Source organism: Nannobrachium achirus, assembly GCF_963921795.1.
Source record: "Nannobrachium achirus genome assembly, chromosome: 24".
NCBI classification, from domain to species: Eukaryota; Metazoa; Chordata; class Actinopteri; order Myctophiformes; family Myctophidae; genus Nannobrachium; species Nannobrachium achirus.
The window spans coordinates 32,843,505-32,869,220 of NC_137831.1; the positions used below are offsets into that span (position 1 = coordinate 32,843,505).

Here is a 25,716-nt window from a genome sequence, read left to right on the forward strand (position 1 = left end):
AGATGTTGCATGGCGACGCCTCGTGAGCTTGTAGATCGGCTATTTTTGGAAAAAACGTTTGCCCCTGGAATAGGGACAGTGGGGTTCATGTGGTTCAGACAAGGCTAGGTGTCTCCACTTTTTCTTGAAGACCTGGAACGCATCTGTGTCGCGTTAGACTTGAATCGCTTTGACCATTATTTTATGCTTTAGCTATTGAAAAATAGCAGATATACAAGCCCACAGCGTGGCACCAAGTGCCGCGCTGCAAGCTTGTAGATCTGCTATTTCTGAAAACATGTGAACATTTGTGCAAGTCTTTGAATATTTGGACCCGCTACTATAAATTCCATAAATACTGTAATTTGAATAAAGCTTCTTCTAAATCAGCGCTTCTTAAACTGTTTCATGTCAACGGACCCTCAAAATCACATGTATTTGCCCCCCCCCCCCCCCCCCCCATCTCAAAATATGTTGTTCCATGGACCCCGAGAAGCAGAGATTTGAGTTACAAAAGTTTGCTTTGAAAAATATCTATTCAAAGTTTTGCAAAAAAAACTTTTTTCAAAACTAGCAGATCTACAAGCTCGCAGCATGGCACCGAGCTTGTATATCTGCTATGTTTCATTAGCTAAAGTATAAAATAATTCCAGGTCCTAACGGGTTAAGAACCGTGGAAGAGCTGCATGGTGTTGACCATGGCCTGGTTGTAGTGCTGCTCGGCGTACACGCTGCCGCTATGCTCCAGGCGGCTGCTGGTCTCCGTCAGGTCCTCCGCCGTGTCCCCGAAGCCGTGGTAGTGGCCGTAGTGCAGCGAGTCCCCCGCGTCCGATCCCATCATGCCCCAGGCGGGCCGGTAGGCCACGCAGCTGCTCGGGCTCTCCGTCAGGTGCAGCGAGCCGCACATGTCGGTCGGGCAGCGGCCGCCGAGGGCCGTCTGCCCCGACGACGACGACTCCTGATTGGTCAACGGCAGGGAGAGCTCGCTCTTGGCGGACCGCGGGGGCGCCGCCGTCCTCGTCGACCTCCACTGTGCAGAGACGCCGTTGGAGCCGTTGACGTGAGGCTGTGCGCCGTAGTGTCCGTTGGTGGAGCCAGAGTTGGGGAGGCTATGACCGTTGGACGTGGCTTTGGGGTCCTCCTCTGCCGTTTTCAAAAGGAGACATTGGTCAGGTTCAGTGGTGAAGAGATGCAGTGAAAAGTCCATCCATAGATACAGCCTAGCAGGTTCATGGCAAAGTTAAGCAAGTCTCCTCATAAACATAAGGCGTTGATCTTTTTGGAAACTATCAATAAAGCCAGTACAAATTTGTTTTTGCACATATTGTCCATGTCCAGATAATCATTCTGGAAAAGTTGCCAGTTTGCTGGGTTTGCTGTCCCTGTGTCTTGTAGTAGTCAAAATACCAGGTCAGTTTACTGTCTTGCAACCTAGTCTTTGTGGTCTCACCTGTCCCTGATCTGTATAACCACTAGAGGGCAGTCTTATAGCAAAAGTAGAACTTTGCTGTGGCATCTCACAGGACACTTTGCTACAGAGGTTTGAGCAGAAGGATAATTAATGTGCAATTCAAGACACAAAAAAATAATTAAAAAAATATATATAAATATATATATATATTGAGATTGCAGCCTAATAACCAATATGTTTTTTTTTTTTTTATCAATGTACAACCCATATCTACACACACGCACACGCACACACAAACACACTACTTACAGGCCGAACAAAGTGAATGTTGGTAGTAAGAATTAAACTGAATCATATGGTATAATAATTTGCTTTATTTCTTAAACAGAGTAGGCCTTTCATTGCTAATTTTGATTCAACATTACACCGTGAGTTTGACAACTAGTCATAAACAATGCATAACTGTTTTAGCATTGCACAAGCCCAAAAACTTAGCTTAAAGGTTGCATATAAAAAAAGCTGTATTTTATATTGAAATTTATTCTGCCATACATTAGAAAAAGCACTTAATCACCAAGCTACATTTATAATTATTTCTACAATCAACTTCACAGTGCAAAATGGGCTCACTTATAATAGCTTCCCTTTTGAAATTACATCTTTAGTCAGTCCCCCCCCCCCCCCCCTTGCATGTAGTCCCTGTCACTGCCAAAATCTTGGGAAAGGTGTAGTAGACCATGGTTCCCAAACCTTTTACCTCGAGACCCAAAAGAGAAATTTGATGTGTCCCCTGGACCCAAACTAGTGAAAATAGCCGATCTACACACTCACAACACATCACATCGCGACGTGTTGTGAGCGTGTAGATCTGTTATTTTCACTAGTTCTTCTTTTTTAATTTTGGGGGATTTTAACATGGGAAACAAGGAGTATTTACTCGTGACCATTTTTTGGGAACCACTGGTGTAGACATTCAAGACAACCACATGTCTCCTCCGATACACGTGGGAGTCGCCAACCGCTTCTCTTCCCCTGACACTGAAGAGATTCAACTGAAGGACACACACACAGTAACACGTGCTGGAGGAGCACGCTCACCCAGGAGGAATCAAACCTCCTCCGCGGTGGTGGGAGGGAACCTTTACCCCTGCATCACACCCGCCGCCCCTTAAGTACGTTATTCTTTCAAGCAAAGATTACATTTCACTAAATACACTACAAAATGGTATTATATATATAAAAGAATGTCTATAAATCAATTTGAGGATGGAATGTGTAAACTTATGAGACACGTTTCATGCCATGTGGTTTATGAAACCAATCAAAATGGAAACAAGATGGGACAGACGAGTCCATTAAACAAATGTGATCCACTCGACGTGGACTAAGTTAAGTTTCGCTTGAGCTACTGTCGCTCAAGCTGACAGTAAAGAAAAATGGACAAAGACCGTAGTGCAAAAACAAATTCCAAGGTGGCACAGAAAACTAACTGAAAGGTTATCAAAAACCTTAGTTTCAATGTTAAATGAGGATAATGCACAAGTCTTCCATGCATTAGTATGCATGTCAAGATAACCGATTGTTGAACAATGAACATGCCAGATGCATACTTTTTTCAGTTTGGATGGCTTAGAAAGAGTTGCTTAAAAAAACATTAGAGATCAACATTAACATAACATTGTATAGCAACTAGGGCTGGGCAATACATCCATATTATATTGACATTGTGATATGAGACTTGGATTTCGTCTGCGACTTTGGATATCGTAATATCGCGATATGGCATACAGTAAGTGTTATGTCTTCCTGCTTTTAATCACTCAGGCCTTATTTAATACTTCCAAAAATACCAAAAATAGTTGATCTATAAACTGTGAGCTTATAGAGCTCATATTTTGGGTATTTTTGAAAAATGAAAGATATTGCCACAATATATTATCATTACAATATCAATACTGAGGTATTTGGTTATACATATTATTATGATATCTGATTTTGTTCTCATCACCCAACCCTAATAGCAACATGTCTTCAACGTTATAAAACAAGCTTACTTCTTGCCATAAATCTTAACACAAGACCATATCGAACCCAGCATACACATATCTCTATAAAACTGTAGCATGTTCGGCTTGTATGAAGCCCATTACAGATAAGCGTAGGAATTTGTGCAGCTATAAGGGATCTGTATGGAGGCCGTGGTGGAGTTCTCCATTTCTTTGGGGCCGTGAGAGGGGCTCTCCATCGGCCCCCAGTCCTCCTCTGACCCAGACACCACAGGCCCACATGTTACCAGGCGAGTCCCACCTGAGTGAACGTCCTGTGCGGACTCCACGTGCATGCTCTCCAGCTCCTCACCGCCTCCTCCGTTCTGCAGCATCCTCATGGACAGGTCCACAACTGTGAGGAGGAAATGTTGAACTTGGATTTAAGAGCCATTTAGGCCTAGAATTATTGAATGCTTTAACTATTGAAAAATAGCAGATATACAAGCTCACAGCGCGGCACCGAGTGCCGCGCTGCGAGCTGGTAGATCTGCTATTTTTGAAAAATCGTCTTTGAATATATCTTTTTAAAAGCGAACATTTGTAACTCAAATATTTGCTTCTGGGTGGTCCCTTTACCAACATATTTTGAGATGGGGGTCCGCGGCCAAATACATGTACATTTTGGGGTCTTTGACATGAAAAAGTTTGAGAACCACTGATTTAGAAGAAGGATTTATAAAACATTTATAGAATCGGGTAAAAAAAATTCAAAGTCTTGCACAAATGTTCACCATTTTTCAAAAATAGCAGATCTACAAGCTCGCCGTGAGCTTGTATATCTGCTATTTTTTAATAGTTAAAGCATAAAACAATGGATAAAGTGGTTAAAATCTAAAATTACACAGATTTGCGTTTAGTCCTAAATGGCTTGAAGGGCTGACACCTCGGTTGAGGGAAATCACAGTAGCTGCGTTGGCATGGAGCCCCAGAATAAAACAGTTCCATTCCATTTCATTCCGTTCGAAACCTTTTATAATCCTTTTTATAAACCTTTTATAATCCTTCAGACAAGATGAGTTTCTTATGTACTGTAAACACTCCTCCTACGATTAAAAACAAGAAATGAACGGAGAATGAAATAGGCCGGAAGATGCTCTTGGCTAAACGGGAAATAAAGATCGGGGCACTCAGGACAAAAGGTGAGGAAAATGTTAATTTATGTCTTGTCAAAGTTAAAAGTCTAAATGTTTCCATCACATCGGCCTTCATCGTGTCCTGTTAAAGACCCCTGTGGTCTAAATACTTTGACTTTTAACTTTGTCATTAATAATGTTTTTTTTACCATACATATACCGTCCCTTTTCCCCCTGAGGGTCCGGAACCCTTTTCTCTATTCTTCTAACGATGGTTAGAATATCTATTGTCGTAACTTAAAGCTTTCTGCACATTTGTCTACTTGTGTTAACCACTTCCTATATTCCTATATAACCAAGTCTTATATGCTTTAGGGGTGGAGTGTTTTATGCGTGGCGCTTTCATGGGAATCATTATTCAGCTTGACTGAATTTGGAATTAAATTATTTGGCTCATCTACTAGTGACACAACAGATCATGTGAAAGCAGTGGGCTTTTTTCTTTAAGTCTGGCTGAAGAAATAAATGCTTACCATCAGTTCTGGCTTTCTTCACGTGGACTGTCTCCATGTCGTTCAGCAGCCTCTTTCTGCTGGCCGCACCATTGGCAAGGAGGCTTTGACCCTGGGAGAGGTTAGTGTTCCCATTCAGGGTTCCATTGGCATGGAATCCATTGAGTTGAATGAGATGGTTTTGGGCGTTGGTGAGGAGCTGAGAGCACTCGTGGAAGCCCTGGGCATGGGCTAGGTCTGCAGCCGTCAGCCCACTGGCGTTCCTCAAGCTGTGCAATGGAAGAAAAGGATCTTAACCGTCTTGCCATGTACTGCTGTTAGCTACAGTAGCTCTAACATGGCTTGCACAACCTAGTCTCTAGATGACTCTTATTTCTGTCTATTCTGTTTGACAAATCTCTATTACTGTCCCCAGGCTGTGTATAGGGCTTATACTGATAATAACTTAAATAAGAACATTACATACAAATTAGGATGGGAAACCCGCCCTAAATATTGCAATGGGAGAGGATCTAGTATCAATGAATATGCCAACACAGAAGCAATTGGATTCAATGGCCATAACTTCTCTTCTTCTGACCGACCAACCAACCAGATTTAGATTTTTACTAATAAAATACTTTCTTCTGCATAGTAATTACATTCTATTTCTTTCTTGTATTGCATTGAGATGTTCTTAATAACATTTAACATTAATGTGTCAATGCGTAACATTTTCCTGTAAAGAACTTTTAATTGTTTGAAATAGTTGAAATGCCTTTGCCTTGCCTAAAAGGAAATTCTTGAAACTACCAGTTTCCAAACAGTTTCCAAAAATATCTTCCACATCACAATATAACAATAAAGTCACTGAGCAATAGTAGTGAATTATTCAATTACTTGTTCAATGTCACTTGCTACACTGTACTAAACAACTGACAGCCAATCCATGTTGTAATGACCATCTCGTCATCTTTGGCTTATTAGTATTGCTTTGTGAATAGACTACGGTCTATATGTTGCTATTACCTCTTGGAAAGCACTTTGGGTCAACTGCTGTTGTTTTTAATAATAATAATAGTTACCTACTTCCTCCCGAGGGGGAAATTCTGTATTTTCAGCCCAACCCAGCTGATTCGCTGCCCACAAGGAGCGCATGAGCAATTAGGGGTTAAGAGTCTTGCTCAGGGACAAACATCGACACTGCTACCCTGGCCTGGAATCGAACCAGCCACAACCAGGTGCATTAGTTTTTAAATGTGCTGTAAAAAATAAATGTGATTTGACTGAATTATCAGGACATAACTCACAGATATAGCATTAGCAACAGCATAATGCCTTCTTGCTCTTGCTGACTCCCATTACTGACTTGACCAAGAGTTACATTGTCATGATATTCTGTACAAGTACCACCCACCAGCAATGTACGCAGCACGGTGGTCAACCCATTAAGAGCTTGGCTTCAGTCCAGTTCCGGATGAGATCACTCTAAAAATGCCACTGGCATCTTAATGTTAGGCCAGTAGCGGATGAGATCATTACAATGCCACAAGCTTTCTTAATGTTGCTATGTTCTTATCTTCCTCTTAATCAGATTAACGGCATAAAACATCACCAAGATGTTCTGTTGTCAAATACATTAATATGTCAAAGTTGTGCAGTTCTTCTATAAAACATCCAATGGTTAACAGCGTAAACCCTATAGATCATACATGGGCAACTGGCGGCCCAGGGGCCACATGCGGCCCCCACCTTCACTTAATGCGGCCCACAGGTTAATACCGGAATACTGATATATTATTGATTTCAGCTGTTACAATTCCAAACATGACCTGCTTTAATTCCGTCAGTCTATATTAGTAGCTTAAAGCTATACTGTGTAAGTTGCTCAACTAGTGGTCAGTAGCGTCCGCGTCTTTCGGCCGCTTTTCGCCGCGGACCGGGCCTCACACCCCCGCGTCACCCCCGCGTCTGCCTCCACCTCGCCGAGATCTATCTTTAGAGGGGTCCCTGGTTCCTGTGCGTTCAGGCATTCCGGAGAAACGGAGTGTTTCACCCGAGTATAGATAGAGACACACGGGCGCCTACAAATATGGCCGCCCTATTGTGATAGCTAGCGACCCCACTTCAAGATGCGCTGTGATTGGCCGGCAGTGTATAACCCTCGCTGTGATTGGCCGGTAGTGTATGATGACGTAATTTTTGCGCGAAAACCGGACCCCGGTCAGGATCATAGAAAACATATAAAGAGAAGGCTTCAGAAGCTGAAAATAACGGAGTGGGTGTTCTAAAACTTTAGTGATTTAAGAGTTAGGACAATTTTAAGATTTGTTTTATAAAAAAAGTTACATGGTACAACTTTAATGACTAGTATAGTAGTATTAAAATGTCTTCTTTTATGTCCAATGTATTTGTATTTAAGTTCATAAAGTTAACATGAGTATATCATTAAAAATGTTACATTTCAGGATTCCAATAAAAAAATAACAACAAATTACTCAGGATTCCAATTCAAAAGAAGCAAAAAATAGCAGATCTACAAGCTCAAAACGCATCGCGCTGCGATGCGTTTTGAGCTTGTAGATCTGCTATTTTTTGCTTCTTTTGTATGAGATACTAGAATGACAAAGTAGGACGTGGCAATATGCTATGTGGCCCTCTGGAGTGAAGATGGAAATATAGTGGCCCTTACCATCATCAAAGTTGCCCACCCCTGCTATAGATTTTGTTGACCAGGGTTCACCTGGGGGTTGCTGTGCCCCTCCAATCTTCCTTCTATAGTATACCAAATATCTTCGGTGCCGTATGCGTATACAAACTCTAGAGTTGAACAAGGACCATGATTCACATCTTGGAGACATTAAATAAATGCTTCTTATGGCTTTAACATATTCATGACAAGTGACCATCTCCCACTGCAGTGCTTTCTGCTCAAAATCCATGAATGGACAAACTCTTCATCGCCACGTGCCAATACAATGCCGTTCACGACAAAATGTTCCTTTTACCACATACCAATACATTTTGTTATAATAATAATTATGTTTTTAAAATATGGAAATGCCACTCGAGTTGAATGACTGGTCTCAAATGTGGGGGAAGTCTTTGCGTTTTCATTGAATATTCAGTAGAGATGGCCTAACAACTGACTGTAGATTGAATTTAATTATTTAATTTCTGTGCCATTACATTTACCCCCAATACCTTTATTTTGTAAACACTGTAATGCCCAAATGTCTTAGACTAATTATACTGTTTAACGCCTGGTGCATAAAACAGCATATCGTCACTGTCGGGCAGAAACCTTGTATCTCCAAGTTTCACATTTGTACATTGTTTCGCTAAGTAAAGCCCTGCTTCATCATACAAGGCTGTAGGACAGGTAGTGAAAACAGCAGATCTACAAGCACACAACGCCTTGCACCACGAGGCGTTGTGTGCTTGTAGATCTTCTGTTTTCACTAGTGTAAATCATTTTTAAAATGATAAATGCAAAACGAAGAGTTTTGGACATAGAGGTTTCCACCCGACAACGACAATATGAAACTTCTTCTTGGTGTCATATGACTTCGGTGATCCAATGGCTGATCAATAGATATTACAATATCTTTATTTGATTTGTTAACATTCATTTACTGTATGTCAAAATCCATAACAGTGGCTGTTGTGTGCCAAGAAGACACACGATGTGAGAGATTCGTCCTTCATGGATTAGGCACAGTTTAAGACAAAACATCTGACCATCTGAACAACAAATGAAACAGAAAATGCATTGACAGATTTAAGAAAATAAAACAAAATCACCACAAATAACTACTTTGTAATAAATCAAATGTAAACATAATCCCACTTTACACCTATATCAAATTAAATGTTTCCTCAACAGGTTCTGATTGCGACCGTAGGTCGTTGGTCGCAAGTATACTATGAAAACCGGCACATCTTGTCCACGTATCTCTGTCACGCCTGACACTGTGATTCTATGGGTTTGTCTGTGGTCCTATGGGTTTGTCTGTGACTCTGACACTCTGGCTTGATGTCCCTTTTATGCCCATATATTTTATGCCCATATACCTATAGTCGACAATGTGATGTCAGAACATTCCCAGATCACACTTGCAAATTAATTACGTCCTTGTCCGTTTTATGCCCATAAATGGAGATCCCTTTCCCGATGTCATCAATATTAAGGGCATATCTGGGAATGCCCATATTTGGTAATGCCCATATGGGCATTTTCTGACATCACATTGTTGACTATTATGCAGGGGTCTCCATATACGGGTAACTGGTCAGATATACATCACTGGCCAGATGGCCAGATGGCCAAGAATCGGCGCGACCTCGCCCTTTAGAGCAAGGTCGTATGTCGCCCTGAGGCATCTTACTAGTATTGTTCTATTGAAGTGAGATATTGATTTAATATAATGAATATATTCATCTTCTTTCTCAATAAAGACATTATTGTACGTGACCATTACCTGAGCAGGTTTAATTAAAATGGCAATACATAATATTCCAAATAGTCCACAATATAATAACAAATATCTAGATTCTAAACCTGAGGTAATGTTTTTTTTTTTTTTTTTTTTTTCTATTTCTTATTCAAAATGAGAAGTTAACTCATTTTCAACTATAGTAAATTACAGTAGTTAATACCAGTCATGTGCCTAATTCAACATATAAGGTATATCTTAACTATCAAAAACTGTGCACAATAATACACCAGTAAAATGGTGGCGTGGTGAAGATAGTTGGGCAAATTAAATGTACATGCCACATACGTATCTATTCCACATGTGGAACGTTGCACATATCTATTCCCCTATTACACATGGAACGTTGCAAGTATATTGATATAACCACAAAAGTTTTCTAAAGTATATTGATATAACCACAAAAGGTTTCTAAATGATTCTGAATTTCAAATATGCAAAGAATGTACATAGGAAAAATAAAAAACATTTATTTTTTAGGCAAGTTGAAGATGGTGTGCGGGTCCTATGTACATTCTGTGCATGTTTGAAATTACGTTCACTCCTGCCTACGCACCCATAGCTAAGCTTTAGTCAGGTCTGCATAAGACTTTGTTGCCTATATTATTCTGAAAAATGTCTATCTACAAGCTAACAACGCGCCCCAGTGCAGCACTTTGTGTTTTTTGTTGTTGTCGTTTTGTTTTTTGCCTATGTCTAAGGTTTAAGTGGTTGAACTGAAATGATATCTCATAATCGGCTTGAATCCAGTCATTCAAGTTGAGACAGAACCTGTTTAAAAGGAAGCATTTAATTTGACGCATATCCTTGGTGTAAAACAAAGCTTGCACTCATCCACCCTCTATTTCTCCTTCTAAAGCCTAGTAATTATTAAGCCTAGACTGCACACATGTCTTATAATCTAAGGCCAGAGCGTGGGCGCTGCTAATCCCCATTGTTAGTTAGTTTGCACAGTATCTGAATTAGGACAAAGATTAACAGATGTCTAAGCAAAGCATGCAGGTCTAGACATTGGCTATCATGGCTGCTCTCCTAGCATTAAAACCAATCACTGCAGGAAAATACCTCGACAGTTTGCCAGAGTGCTGTAGGAAGCGATAGTGAGAACACTCAATGGCAACACTGCAAGATGTTCGCTGAAGCACTTGTGGCAGATTCTGCAGTAGTGCCTATTTGGATTGCTCCCCTCTTTTCTGGGATTACTCGAGAAAATCAAGTCATGTTCAAATTCAAGTAGCTGTAAAAAACATCAAAACGTGGAGGGGATTTGTTTGTTTGTTTTCTTTTTTTTTCTTTCTGAGCCAGGACATTGATTTTTTTCAGTTGGATTCTTATAACTGCCATTTCTATATAACCTGACTAAACAGTTCTGTAAATAAATCATTGATACATTCAGAGCAGTTTCAGTCCTATGTAAACAAGGAAATGTGAAAACAATAGTAGAAGAAAGTGCTGTTCACTCATCACTGACTGTCACAGGAACCTTTATTATGTCTGAGGTTAGCTAAGGCAGAAAAGCTCATGGAAAAAAAAAAATAATAATAATTCTGTAATACAGCAGTCATTATTTACTTAATTTTCCCTGACGTTGGAATAACGTTTGATTAAATAAAACATGTCACCTTTAGTTTTGATTAAAATGAGAGCTAGAAATAAATGTATTAATATGAATTATTAGTAGTATCATTGATAAGAGCATTGTGAATGTCTACACTTAAAGTGTAGACATCTGAACTTGGTTGAATGGCTCAGTCTGTTTGTACGGGAAGGGGTTTAGTTGAGCTTCTAGATCATGTAAGTATTATTATGTCCACAGAGCACTTGACAAGTAATTCAAAATGACAGAATTTGATGAGATAAAAATATGAAAGCCTGTCTTGATTTGAATGCTGTGTTAAAAAGCAAGTGAAATTGATATCATAAATACGTAAAACAGCTCTGTAGGTCGATAGCTAGTTATTAACAGTGCTAGACCTGGGGTTTCTTTTGTCATTCAATCATTGCATAGCATCTACTTTAATATAATGAATCTCACCAAACAACAAAAGACGTGGCGTGATTATCGGAACAGATGATAACATGGTTGTTTTGGATGCAGAATAACTGAGTCTTAAGAAACAGTCCGCAAAATAAATGTTCTTCATTTAAAAATTCTTAAGAGTGTTTGCTGTGAGTCTGCTATTAAATTATCGTCAGTAGAGCATGCTTAGCTCGGGACATCAGTCCTATAGTATGTGAAAACTGAATTAAAGAACCACTTAAACTCGATACTTTGTTGACCAGAGTCCCCCAGGGGCTTACAATATAATCCCATGACCCATAACAGCCCATAACATATTGCATTGCAACGCATGCTGAGCTGGTAGTTTATGAAATTATGGCTTGGCTAGCTGGTAGATTGTGATTATGACTTTATGAAATTATGGCTTGGCTAGCTGGTAGATTGTGATTATGACTTTATGAAATTGTCGCTTGGCTTAAATAAATAGTGTCTCATTTCATGAGAGCATCCACTCTAATAACCAGGTACAGGACTAACTGAAAATCTGCATAAAGTAATCAATAATGTCTGCACACTGCACCTGCGGTCAATGTTTCGATCACGTCTGGATCAGAATGACCAAAAAACATTGATCCCGTCACCTGAAGAGTGGGAGCAAACCACCATTGTGGAGACTTTATTGTTTACTTTAGGCTATCATATGTCATTATATCACACTGCCGCTGCTGTTCACCTTTAGGTGTTACCGGTATATATACCTTCAGTTATATTCTATGGCCAGGAGTGAGATATTACTTTTAGTAACTCCATAGACACATCCCAATTGAAACTGAATATTGAACTGAATATATTCTACATGAAAGTAAACCCGGCGGTTGCTATGCAACATTTACATTTACAGTATATTAGTCACTGCATACTGGCATTACAGAAGGTCCTTAAACGACACCTTTAAAGCTGTTTGGAGATTTAAAACTATGCCTTTACCCCCAAGTTCATCAATTTAATATTTCTGCAGCTGTGCATGTCGTCCTTTTAAGGTTGATTTTCCTTCCTCCAGAGACATTGCTGTATCCACTCCTCCTTAGTTAAGCATCGGAGGTCAAACTTCACCGTAACATGTGTTGTGGATTTCACCTTGGCCTACACTTAGCAGTTTTTCTTAGCCATGGAGATGTGGAACTGTACAGACATTAGAATTCCGAGTCCCAATTATTGTGAATCTCTATAAGATTTTTAACTGACTGCCATTCAACAAAATAAAAACATGAGCTTCTCTGCCTTAGCGTCAATGCTACCTCCTTATTACATGCGGCAGGTGAGAACTAATTATCTATCGCTAAAGCTGTTAAAGAAAACTGAATTGAACACACAAATTATTTATACAAACTAACTAACAAACTACAAACACAACTCGCTTATTAAAATAAATTTTAAGTCAGCAGGTTTGAAAAGGAGCATGGTTCAAATGCATATTTCTTAAAGGAATATCCAAGTTAACCCATTCATTTTGGGAAAGCATCTGTGTCATTTTAGATTTTAGCTAAATATATAGCAACACAAGTTTTTCTAAAAACTGTTTAGACTGCATTTAAAAATCTGCCTCGGGTGTAAATGGGTTAAATTAATCAATTCCCCAGGGAGTAATATGTCATTACAAACATTCTTTAAAATTAAAATTAATTAAAATTAAAAACCTAACGCATGGGAAATATTTGGGATACTAGTCCATGGTGAGAGAGCTTTTGTATTTTTATTCTGGGTTATTATTAGTACAAGTAAACTGAAAGCTCCAAAACTAGATCAATTGTTTTTAACATGTACAGGAATTGGTTCTTAGAATGCATAAGTGGCTCCAACTCCAAGATTAGCAGGTCAAACTAGAGGTCCAAACTTTTAGTAACTTTACATTTTACTCTGAAATGTATTTTGATGGCTCACAAATTCGTATATGCAATGTAATGATGGCTCAACAATACACTGAAAACCAAGCAGTTTCACTCATTTGTGGTAATGAAATGATTGTCAAATTCATATTTTCAAGGACCAAATGTGCAATTTCTGAAATGGCCACAACAGTGAAAGGGGAAGAAATCTTGCATTTGACCCATGTCCTGTCAAACAGCAACACCAATATATAGATAGGCTATTGACCTAAAACTGAGACAATCAAATCAACAAGCTTTAGAAACAAACAAAGTTTAGAAATGACAACCACAGCAACAATTGTATTGATGAGGGACACTGTCAGTGTACCTTGGCATATTAGCATAATAATCCTGTGAAAGCATTTCTTCTGATATGTAACATCCTCACTCACTCTCAAGGAGGAGCCTAGGTGAGCTCTACAATGAGGATTTGTAGCCCCCCTTCCCCCAAGAAATATAAATGAGCTTAAGGGCTAGTCACAGCCCGGCCAAATCCTTACAGACCTCCATTTGTCCCAGCCCCTAAGCACCAGATGTATATATTACAAAGCCATCTACAGTAGCCTGATCCAAAGTAGCAACAAAGCACAGATTAACTGTAAAGGCTGTAAAGTAAAGTGGCGTTCACACCAAGCATGATAACTATAATGATAAGAAGTCATCTTAATAATCTTTGTAACCAAATTGGATGGCAGAGTCCGCACTACAGCTATAGTGACAACAGCTGCATATTAAATTCGGATCGTTTTCAGAGTGTTTATCTGAAAGATAGAAAGACTGACTGCCTAGGCTAACTGAAACTATGGTATCTGTCTACTGTATCTATCTGTATTTGGATCAAATGTGCTATAGGAGGTTAACCACCCGATGCAAAAAATAATGTGACGTTTTCTGCCTTAATTACATTCTTACAGAGAGACTCTTAAATAGTTTGTTTTACATAGAATTATTATAGCCTAAATATTAATATATTTGATTGAGTATGATTTTTTGTTCCATCCTACATTTAGATTATTTTACTGGTCTGTACTTATTACTAGTCCCTCTAGTTCATATTTTAATTTTATGTATATATTTCTCAACACTAAAGACTAGAACGTAGATTCCTGGTCTGCTTATTAGTATGTGCCAAAATACACCAAGTGCAGGACTGAGCCTTGTGTACAAAAGTCCCTCTAGATCACAATACCATTGCTGCTGCGGTGTCAGACCTTAACATGGTAGAGTCTGGAGTGTAGTGTACTGCTGGACAGAAGACAGACTCTGGGGGGTACTTACTGCGGCTTAGCGCCCTGCAACAAGAGTGCCTTGATACAATCCATGCTACCTGCCCGGGCTGCCTTGTGGATGGGGGTCTCACCCACATAATCCTGAAAAGAGACAATGCAAAAACAAAGTAGAGGTTGAACACCCGGCACTATTGCAGCCCGACCCAATAAGACCTGGAATTAATGTATACTTTAGCTACTGAAAAATAGCAGATATACAAGCTCACAGTGTGGCACCGAGTGCAGTGCTGCGAGCTGGTAGTGCTGCAATATATATATAAAGAGAACATTTATAACTCAAATAGTTGCTTCCTGGGGGTCCCTGATACATAATATTTCGAGACAGGGGTCGGCAACCAAATAAATATAATTCTAGGGGTCCTTGACATGAAAAATGTTTGAGAACTACTGACAAGTGTTTTTCAAAAACCTTAGAAGGATGTACCGGTAGAAGACATTTATAGAATCGGGTCAAAAATATTCACAGACTTGCACAAATGTTCAAGTTTTTTCAAAAATAGAAGATCTACAAGCTCGCAGCGCGGCAAGTATGTCATTGTAGGGAATAAAAATCTAACATTAAAAGAATATAGCAAATCTACAAGCTTGCGATGCCTTACATTGTGGTGCATTTAGATCTTGTAGATTGTCTATTTAAAACAGGGCAGTATAACAAGCAGTTAACTATATCGATTCATAGTTTTATTTTATGAATTAATTTAATTAATTAAAAAATGACCTAATAAAGTGCTTAATAAAAATGTTAATGAATATTGGCAATAAAACACATACGGTAGTCATGGCCCTAGCAACCAATTAAATGTAAACGTATGGCTGTCAGTGCTAAACGTGTAGTTAATAATGCAATATTCTTCGCTCAATTGACCACGTTACTCTCTTTTCAGCAGCCACTGCTCCTTTTGGCCTTTCTGACAGCACCTAATTGTGTAAATTAGGCATGTGAAATGCTAACGTGAAGACCAGGAGACATGGATGTGAATTGCAAAGCGGAGGACAAGAAAGTGTGTCCACTATAGCCCCAAATGTACAGTTCTAAATCCTGAATGTATCACTAAACATGTACAGTTTCTGAATCCCAACTTTTGGGACTTTATACCTGGAATTAAAAACACTCACTAAAACTCTCTTGTTCTCTGGTTTCGGGGAGTGCTCCACAGCTCCAGATGGACAGTAAAGGCATATCACAGAGCTTTTCGCTGCAACTATTAACAGATGGCGAGCATTCATTTAGAGTCGGTTGCCACTGGCAACCGTCCCTGAGAGAGCAGAAAGTCTTCCACAAGAAGATGATTCTGCGTAAAGTATTCCAGAGCCAGGAGAGCGCCACCAGATGACCATGTGTTAACAAAATGTAGTTTGAGCAAGTAACGATGGCCAGATGATGATTAGGCCTGTCACAATTATTATATAATCGTCTAATCGTGATTATTTCCATCAATGTTCTTTTGTATATTTAGGTTATGTGTCATATCTACCATGTAATATAACATCGCAATTATTTAAGTGACAATTAATTGTCATGCAAAATGTCATAATTGTGACAGCCCTAGCTCTGGCATGGGATAAAAAAAGAAAAAAAAGACATCAACAATTGTGATAACGCATCACTAAATGAAGACAATGCCTGTGTGAGATAAACCATTATGATGTGTCGGCTGCTTGCGTTTACCAGGCTGAACCAAAGCTGTACAGTGTTTGCTCGTAAAACTGAAGGTTACATTGCAGACGAAAGCGAAGGATAGTCATAACTAACCTGGCTGGAGGATAATGTGACGGCATAAAGGTGGAATGCTAAGAAGAGGGCCTAAATTATGCACTCCAGACCAGTCCAGGGACCCCCAGGGGTCCATAAGGAGGTTTCAAGGGGTCCCCAGCAAAATGAGTAACTAAAACTATAAAATAAAATAGGTTTAGCTTAAGTGTCTGCACTATAGACAGTTAAGCTAAACCTATATTATTTTTCGGTTATTTGAAAATAGCAGATCTACAAGCCCACAACTTGTCGCGATGCCATGTCTTTTATATGTGAGCCTATATACTGTATCTGCTTTTTCAAAACATTTTGACAAATCATCTCTTATGGGGGTCCCTCCCTGGCACATGATGTTTTCAAGTGAGGGTCTGTGGCCAAATACATATCAATTTGGAGGTACTTTACACGAAGATGTTTGAGAACGTTGAGCCCATCAGAAGGGCCCTCTGTCCTCTGGTTTACTCGGAGACAAGATGTGATCACACTCACAGCAACTCAATAAGACTGTCCTTGACCATGAGAGTAACATAAATTAATTCCTAATATGAGTGATGTTGCCGTTTAAAGCTCTGTCTGGAAGGGTCAGAGGAAATAGCGGGCCCATGAGGACGGCACTGAACTCTTCAACCCCGCTGCACGACGAGCTCCCCTCAGGGGCGTCACAAGGAGGGGGGAAATGGGACTGAGTTACTAGGGCCCAAGGTGGAGGGGCCTTCATTATTTCATACTTTAGCTATTGAAAAATAGCAGATATACAAGCTCACAGCACGACACCGAGTGCCGCGCTGTGAGCTTGTAGATCTGCTATTTTTGAAAAATCGTGAAAATGTGTGCAAATCTTTGAATATATGTATTTTAAAGCGAACATTTGTAACATATCATTTTGAGGGTCCTTCACATGAAAAGGTTTGAGCACCACTGACATAGAAACATAGGTTTTTCCAAAGAAATCACGATTTTTCAAAAATAGCAGATCTACAAGCTTGCAGTGCAACACTCTGTGCTGAGCTGTGAGCTTGTATATCTGCTATTATTCAATAGTTTAAGCACAAAATAATGTGTAATAATGTGTTAACAGTCTAAATGGGTTAAACCCCCTCCCCCTATGAAGAACATAGGGGGCCCGCAGTGAATCCTTGTACCCAGGGCCCAGAATTTGGTGCGACACCCCTGCCTCCATTCATAACAGAGCCCAACACATTGGTTGGCACGTTCACTTGGCTTATCTGCCCCGGAGCCACCATTCTGCAGCGCTGCTGGTTGCTGGAATGTAGGTCAGCCTGAACACTTCTACTGAGAACCAACTCTAAGAGTAATCTGGGATGCTGTGCCATGTGTCACCGTAATAATGCTGCAACTATCGATACTCCTCTTGGCGATAATTCTATCGATCACCGTTTCAATGAATCGAATAATCGAGAAGTTTATTTTTATATGTTATTTATATTTATTTATTGACAAATCAACACAATTTTTTTTTAATAATTGACTAAATCGATTAGTCTGATTAACCACTTAAGCCCTACTTTATACTAGTTTATACTGTCATTCAACGATGTCACGCTAAAACATTTGTATATTGTTTGAACATTTTCACCCATAATAACATGCTCATAATAGGAACGCCAAAAGTGGCTAATTGGTGCAGCCCTATTGGACTCCATTTATGCTGCTGTATTTAAGAGAAAAGAAATGCATACATTTCCAAATCCCCCCCCCCCCCCCCCAACCAAAAATCCATAACTTTATTAAAATGGAGAATTTCTTACGATCAATTAAATTGATTAGTTTGATTAACTGTTGCACGCATAATCGTGCGGCATCACCTCAAGCGTCACTCACTCCCCCGGATCAACAAGTAAATAAACCCAGTCTCATCTGGCTCCTTGCCACCCCACTGGGATCACTATTGGCATATTAATAATCAATCGAGGTTAAATCAACCTTGGGGAATAGCAGTTGCGCCTGTTTGTCCCCGCATAATTATAACATCAAATATGTCGTTAGAAGCCATGGGACGGGCTTAAGTAGAGAGGGGTTACGCAATGGTGACCTACTAATCCGATTTCCATGTTAAAGAGCTTCCTCTGCATCCATAACCAATGGGAGGTCACAGACATGCAGCCGGACGTCCCACTGAGCCAATGTGGACTGTATCTGACAGCTGATATTGCAGAGCGTGTACGCACGACACGTCGCCCATCGCAGTGTGATAAAGGTTTGTTTTGGAAGACCTTCAGTCACTTTGAGCTACAGGTGCAACAGTTAAGGGCTTTGCACACATGCGCAAGTTTCAACCTTTGCGTTTTTTCTGTTTGCTGCATGACTAAAACGCATTGGATTTGGTGTGCAATGCTGTGCGGAATCCGCGCTGCGGATCCGAAAAGGAGTCATAGAAGGAGTGATGAGTTTTTACGGCAAGCGAAAAGACGCACAAATCGAACTGGGTTCGATTGGGAAAAAACGCACTTGCCGCACGGCAAATTCGGAGCAGGTGTGCATGAGGTCATAGAGAATCATTATTTTCTTTTAAAAAATTCAATTGTCTGTTTTTTCCGTGCAGAAAATCGCGCCTGTCTGCAAAGTATGACTTAAAGCTGCAATGTCTAACTTTGAACCAACATAACAATTCAAAACAATGATAAAACAAATAAGCTTCCTACTGTACATGGCAGATTTCATAAACATAATGAGGAGACCTGACTTGAGCCTATCTGAAAAGCTGAGAGCGTCTTCTACTCCAGGCTCTAGAAACAAAATGTGCCGTCTTAAAGACTTCATAATTAAACAACCACTCCAACTTCTGGCCATCATCTTCCCTGAAGAGCTCAGGTTTTCGTTTCTTGCATAACATCAAACAAAGGAACCCTCAAATCGTCATACAGAGTACAATAAAACATCAAATGAAATTCATTTTCAACATCTTTCAGGTCACATACAGTACACTGCTTGCATATCCTATTCTCTTCTGGCACAGCCCCACCTCAATAGCAAGAGGTAGAATACCAGCTCTCAGCTGAGCACACAATGACCGCTGGTTTCTGGTTAAGAAGGATCTATGTCTCAATAGAAGAGCAGGGAGACAATAATACTTTTAGCGGTGCGTAGAAAACCAAGTCCCTGTGATAAATATAGCGATGTAAAGACTTCTTGGTAACTGGTCTTGCATGCATATTCTGCATTCAAAAGTGACATGTTGAATGAGTATTGTACAACGTATTCCCCCTCAAATCTCTAATCATTGCTACAGTGATGAGTTCTTTCCAAATGGAACTATTGGACATAGTCAGATCTGCATATCTGGAGAAATTATTACTGCACATTGCAAAGATAATATTGCAATGTCAACCCTCAGTCTAGTCTGGAATGCACATGTAAACTTAAATATTTCATAAAGTCAACAGCAGCCTTGTATAGTGAGCTTATATAACTTTCAGTGCCACAAACCCATTTCCTCACTCTGTTTCTTGGTCATAAATACTGTAGGTTCGCCAACATCAATGCTGCCAACTTGGTAATCGCTACTTGCCAAAATAATTGGCAGTAAGAAAAGGCTTAACCATGTCCATATGGGATGAGATATGTTATTTTAGATTTCTGTATAAAGCCTTTGCAATTTGGTAACTAAGTTTTAAATGCAAATGCTTTGCTGAACATTGTAGATTGGATGCAATCATGTTGTAATAACTGGGCAAATTAATGAATCTCCTCAAGATTTCATGCAAGCAGCATGCACTGATACTCTCTCCTTATACAGTACTACAACAAGTCAACTACGGTAAATGGTATCCTCGGTGCCAGGGTAAGTGTCATACCGTGACATGTAGGGCTGTCACGATATGACATTTTACATGACGATTAATTGTCACTCAAATAATTGGCGATTAACGATTTAATTGTGTTTTTGTCGTTGATAATTACATTTCTGTCTGGCTTTTAGGCTTTGAAATTGCACATGGCAGATATGACACATAACCTAAATACACAAATAAATTACTGACATATTACTGACTTACTACTTAAAAAATAACTTTGATAGTGGAAATAGCCGATCTACAAGCTCACAACGCGTTGCGATGCGACGCGTTGTGAGCTTGTAGATCTGCTATTTCCACTATTTTGGACATTTTTCAACATTCACGATTATGACGATTATGACAAAATAATTGCGATAATGTCAAATAATCACGATTAGACGATTATGTAATAATTGTGACAGCCCTATTCACATGGTGTCTTCTCTGATTGGTTGGATAAAATGAAAAGCTCCAGTGTTGCAGGCTCCATGGATCAGAGTTGAACACTGCCGAACTTTTTCCACCTTATCATTTTTGCACACACACTCCTTGGCTGGCAAACCACAACCTCCAGCCCTGATTTCTCACATGGCCCTCTTCTAGCGCCACCATGAGGCAGATTTTTGCAAAACACATTTTTGGACACTGCTCCTACAGATTTTGCCCTAATATTACGCAAAGCGGTACACAGTATCTCTAAAGTCATGTCATCAACATGGATCTGTCCCATTTCCCATATCTAACATATAATTTTCCGAATGTCTGTCTGTCTGTCTGAGTGTCTGTCTGTCTGAAACCGCGTTTCTCCTCAGTGGCTGGAGCAATTGATCTGAAATCGCATCACCATCAGCATATGAACACACCTGACATAACTGTGAAGCCCGTTTGTCACTTTCACAAATCGTATGCTGTATAATTGCATTTTTATGGTGTATCTATATCTATTTAGCCTACAGTACCTTTTGTGACCACACATGTTAAGGGAGGGGCGCTGTTGTTCAGGCCATGCACAATCACACACAAACCCACACACACACACACACACACACACACACACACACACACACACACACACACACACACACACACACGGGGGGGGGGGGAGTGTGTGTGTGTGCAGGCGGGCAGGCGGGCGGGCAGGCGGGGGGGGGGGGGGGGGGGGGGGGGTGGTTCTGGCCCTGTTAAAGATGTTGTCCAAAATCATGCAGATCGGTACACAGTATCTCTGTAGCCGTTAAATGGAACGGGTATTTCTTACATTGATGCTCCTACATATTAGCATGCAAGCACCAGTTAAAGTTACTTTCCATCCCTCATATACTGTGTGCACAGTGCACATCCCATAATCCACACACTGCACATCATTTCGAGGCTCATATCTTTGAACGGGTAAGGGCTAGTTCCCTCCTGATTGGCTACGATTGCCTTCTAAAGTTTGTGTTATTAGGGAGTTTTACTGGTATTTTTTTTTTTTTTTCTACTGTAAATCAGGGATCTTCAACAGGGGTCCGGGACCCCTAGGGGGTCCTCAGCGTTGCTACAGGAGGACCGCCGAATTGTGTGAAAGCATCCCTATTCTGAGTGGAACATTAATCAAAAATAGCAGATCTACAAGCTCACAACGCTATTTTCGGCAAAGAGGTTTGGTGTAGAGGGGAAAAAAGAGAATTGGCGGTTGGTGAAATGTCTGAAAATACACATTAAGGTGAAACCAACCTACTACTGATGATAGTGCTGTCAAACAAGTCTATGAAATCAATGAAAAGGTTTAATCTACAACACAATGTTATACAATATGTAGCGGGGGGTCCCTGCTTCATACTCTCTCAGCTAGGGGCTCCTTGGAGCTGAAGACCCCTGCAGAAGATGCACGTTGTTCAAAGTATTTCTGAACGGAGGTCGGAGAACACCCACCTGTCTGTTGACATCGGCCCCGGCCTGCAGCAGCCAAAGCACGCACTCGGGATGACCCCCGAAGGCGGCGATGTGTGCCGGTGTCTGCGCGAACTTGGTGGTGATGGCGTTCACCTCGCATCCCACCTGCACCAGGCGCATGACACACTCCAGCTGTGTGTACACGAAAAAACAGTGGAGAAGTGAGATGAGGAAGAAGGTAGTGTGGGGAATGCAGACTCTGCACGGCTCAAAATCAATTAAAAGGCTTCACTGCGCGTTGAGAGCACAGCACACATCCGTTATTGATTTGTTATAGATTGTGTCACACGGCACCACAGTCAGTCTATTAGCAAACCGCTGCCAGTGACATTTCACATTGTTTGTGCTGCAGTCAGTCATAGGAAATGTGCGTGACCATATAACAATAACTGTATACAATAAGGTTATTGTATTACAAGAGGCCAGCCAGCGGCCACTTGTCACTGTGTGTGGACAGAGTTCAAATACCCATGAATGACTTTTCCCACTGGGTTCCCGCCCAAGGTACAGTCCTAGACACTGCCACTCCCCAAGTTATCTGGCGGGAGCTACCACTTTCCTGGCAAACATGGACACCATGTCATATAGTGCAATAAAAGAAAACATTTTACCCCAAAGTTACATTTTAAAACTTGTTATATCCATGAGTTGAATACCTAGGACTTCCGACGTAAAAAAGACCGTAAAAATACTTATTTGGGACGTTCCTTGTGGCAGTGTGTTTAACTGTACTTGTACTGTACTACATTCTTTTAATGGTTGACTATACTTGTTATGTTCTCCACTTTTATCTAATAAAATACTCAATCAATCAATCAAAAACACCCCTGAGGTGAACAAAGACAGGATCAAACCTTTATTGATCACCTTGGTGAAATGCAGGTGTCATAGCAGCAACAGAAGTGTGAAACACAGAGGTACATGTAAGAATAGGGAGCTACACGTAAGAATAAATACAAATCAAGCCTGACAATAGACATCTGCACCATGCATGAATACATCTATTGCTAATGGGTATGTATGTACAGACTATCAACTGTCAAACAAATGGGTATCCTTCATGGTGGTCTCTTGTGGCACAGAATGGAAGTTGTCACACCTCACCTATAACTCTCTCTCTCCCTCTCTCCTCTCCATCTTCTGTCGTGTTTCCACCATCATGTGAAATGTGCTACAGTTACACACATACAGTACAATAACCTCAGTAAAAGGTTAAGAAACCTTGTCAATATCGTCGTTGTTAGGTGAAAACCTTGTATGTCCAAAATCGTTCGCTTTGTATTTATCATTTAAAAACATGATTTAAAATACTGAAAATAGCCAATCTACAAGCACACAATGCCTCGTGCCGCGAGGCGTTGTGTGCTTTTAGATCTGCTAATTTCACTAGTTTTGAGCGACAGTCTTGTATGAGCAGGGCTTTACTTTACTTTAAATGTGAAACCTGGAGATACAAGGTTTCTGCGCGACAGTGACGATATGCTGGACATGGGCATGTTTGTGCACACGCACACACGCACGCGCATGCGCGCACACACACACACACACACACACACACACACACACACACACACACACACACACACAAAGTTCTGTCTTACCTACCCTCCCCATTGTGCCACGGTAACATGCTTGTTGATTCAAGTGAAGTTGTGAAAACTACTAACTCTGCGGATGTCGACTAGTATTAGCTTTCATTTCATTTCACTACACTTTCTTCTTTCTTATGGAAAGAAAGCCAGTCAGTGTGCTGCAAACAGTCGTGCACATGCCACAGGTCAGTGCCAATAGTTGAAAACATGCTGGATCTGTTTCTTGACAAGGTTTTGAACCCCAGCATCCCTAATCTGGGGGGGACATTCACTTAAATGTGCAGTTATACAAGAAAGTTCTCCTGACCCACAGGTTGAGAACCAATCTTCTAATCTAAGCCATCTGAGCACTGTGAGCAGCCATCTCCTGGGCAAATGCAGGAAAGTAATTTCCCCTCACCGGAGAGACCAGCAAATACTCAACTTCCTCATTCAATAATGACAGAAGGAAAAATCTCAAAATGTGGTTTAACTGAAATCGTACTGAACTGTATGAACCCTCCTGAACCACTGGCCCTGCAGGCCAAAACTAACACCTCGAGTCACAGATTTTCACAGAAAAGTCGTCAGATCACTGCGTGGTTCACAAACTGCACAGCTTGAGCAGAAGGGGTTAAGCAACCCAGCACAAGGCTGGCTGGCACAGTGCCAAGACAAACGGACTGTGGTGTTTTATGATCTTGGCTCAGATTCTGTCAGGAAGAGGAAGACCGGCTTCTTTATTTGACTTGGGTTTGTTTTGGCGCCCGGGCACTCATTGGTTACAGCCATAACCAATCCAAAGCTCTGAAACATCATCATAAACCAGGGAGAGCAGAGGAGGGAAAAAACCCTCTGCAAGTAAATCATTATCCCGGCACAAATAATAGATCACAACAGCCGATTAAAACCTGCACTGTCTTCAAATTCATTGTCTCTTTGTAAAAACTAGGCCTACAATAAAATAAAATAGAAATAATGGATCTACAAGCTATCAACTAGTCACATTGAGACAGGTTGATACTTGATAGCAGTGGTGGAAAAAAGCATCAATACTGCAATGTAGAAACACTGTTACAAGTAAAAGTCTGGAATTCATTCTGGAATGTACTTGAGTAAAAGTAGGCCTACGAAAGTATTGGTATCAAAATGTACTTAACCAACCAAAAGTAAAAGTAGTCTAGTAACTAAAGTTTTCAAATAATTGTTGTGGAGTAAAATTTACAATATTTGCCTCAGGGATGTGGTGGTGGAGTAGAAGTAAAAGTAGCCTACTGGAAACTGGAAATACTCCAGTAAAGTACAAATACCTCAAAATTGGTCATCATAAATACACATTACTTGAGTAAATGTACTTAGTTACTTTACACCACTGGCTTGCAGATAATGTTCTTTTTGTTCATGTCTACACGTAGCCTATAATAGTGGTTCTCAAAGTGGATTCCGGGGACTCTCCTTTAGGTGGGTCTAAATACAGGTCTGTAACTCTGACAGTGTACAAATGGAACATTTGGTTCCATTTGTACACTGTCAGTGTTAAAGGGGAGACCTTCAAATTCAAAAAGATGGAGAAACGCCGGCCTATAATAACATTTAACAATACCTTTCCAAAATGCGCAGCCCAGTGGATGGGGCTCCATCCGTAGACGGAGTCCTCGGCGTTGAGGTGCGCGGTGTCCGTGCAGCGCTGCAGCAGCGCGCACAAGGCGCCGACGTCGCCGTCCCTGCACGCGCGGTGGAGAGGAAAACGCACGTTCAGGATCTCCTCGTTGGAGAAGCCCGACGACTCCACTCCGACGGACATGGCGATGAATGACGCCGGAATAACGAAGAAAAGTGTACAAAAAAAATGTAACCTGGCGGCGGGGGTGAGTTAGAAAAAGCGTCCTCTCTCTGTCTTTGTTTCGCTCTCTTCCCGTTCCCGGCCGGAGTGATGATGGAGG

General features: G+C 40.7%; 1 protein-coding gene across 1 annotated transcript; it reads right to left on the reverse strand.

Moving 5' to 3' along the window:
- Positions 1-643: 643 nt before the first annotated feature.
- On the reverse strand, positions 644-25,577 carry LOC308280227 (ankyrin repeat domain-containing protein 10-like; the record flags this gene model as incomplete). The annotated part of the gene is made up of 6 exons (XM_080720489.1): positions 644-1,199; positions 3,541-3,790; positions 5,045-5,292; positions 14,707-14,798; positions 22,182-22,334; positions 25,377-25,577. 6 exons carry the CDS (start codon positions 25,575-25,577, stop codon positions 644-646), a joined length of 1,500 nt encoding a protein of 499 aa, XP_080576615.1.
- Positions 25,578-25,716: the final 139 nt, after the last annotated feature.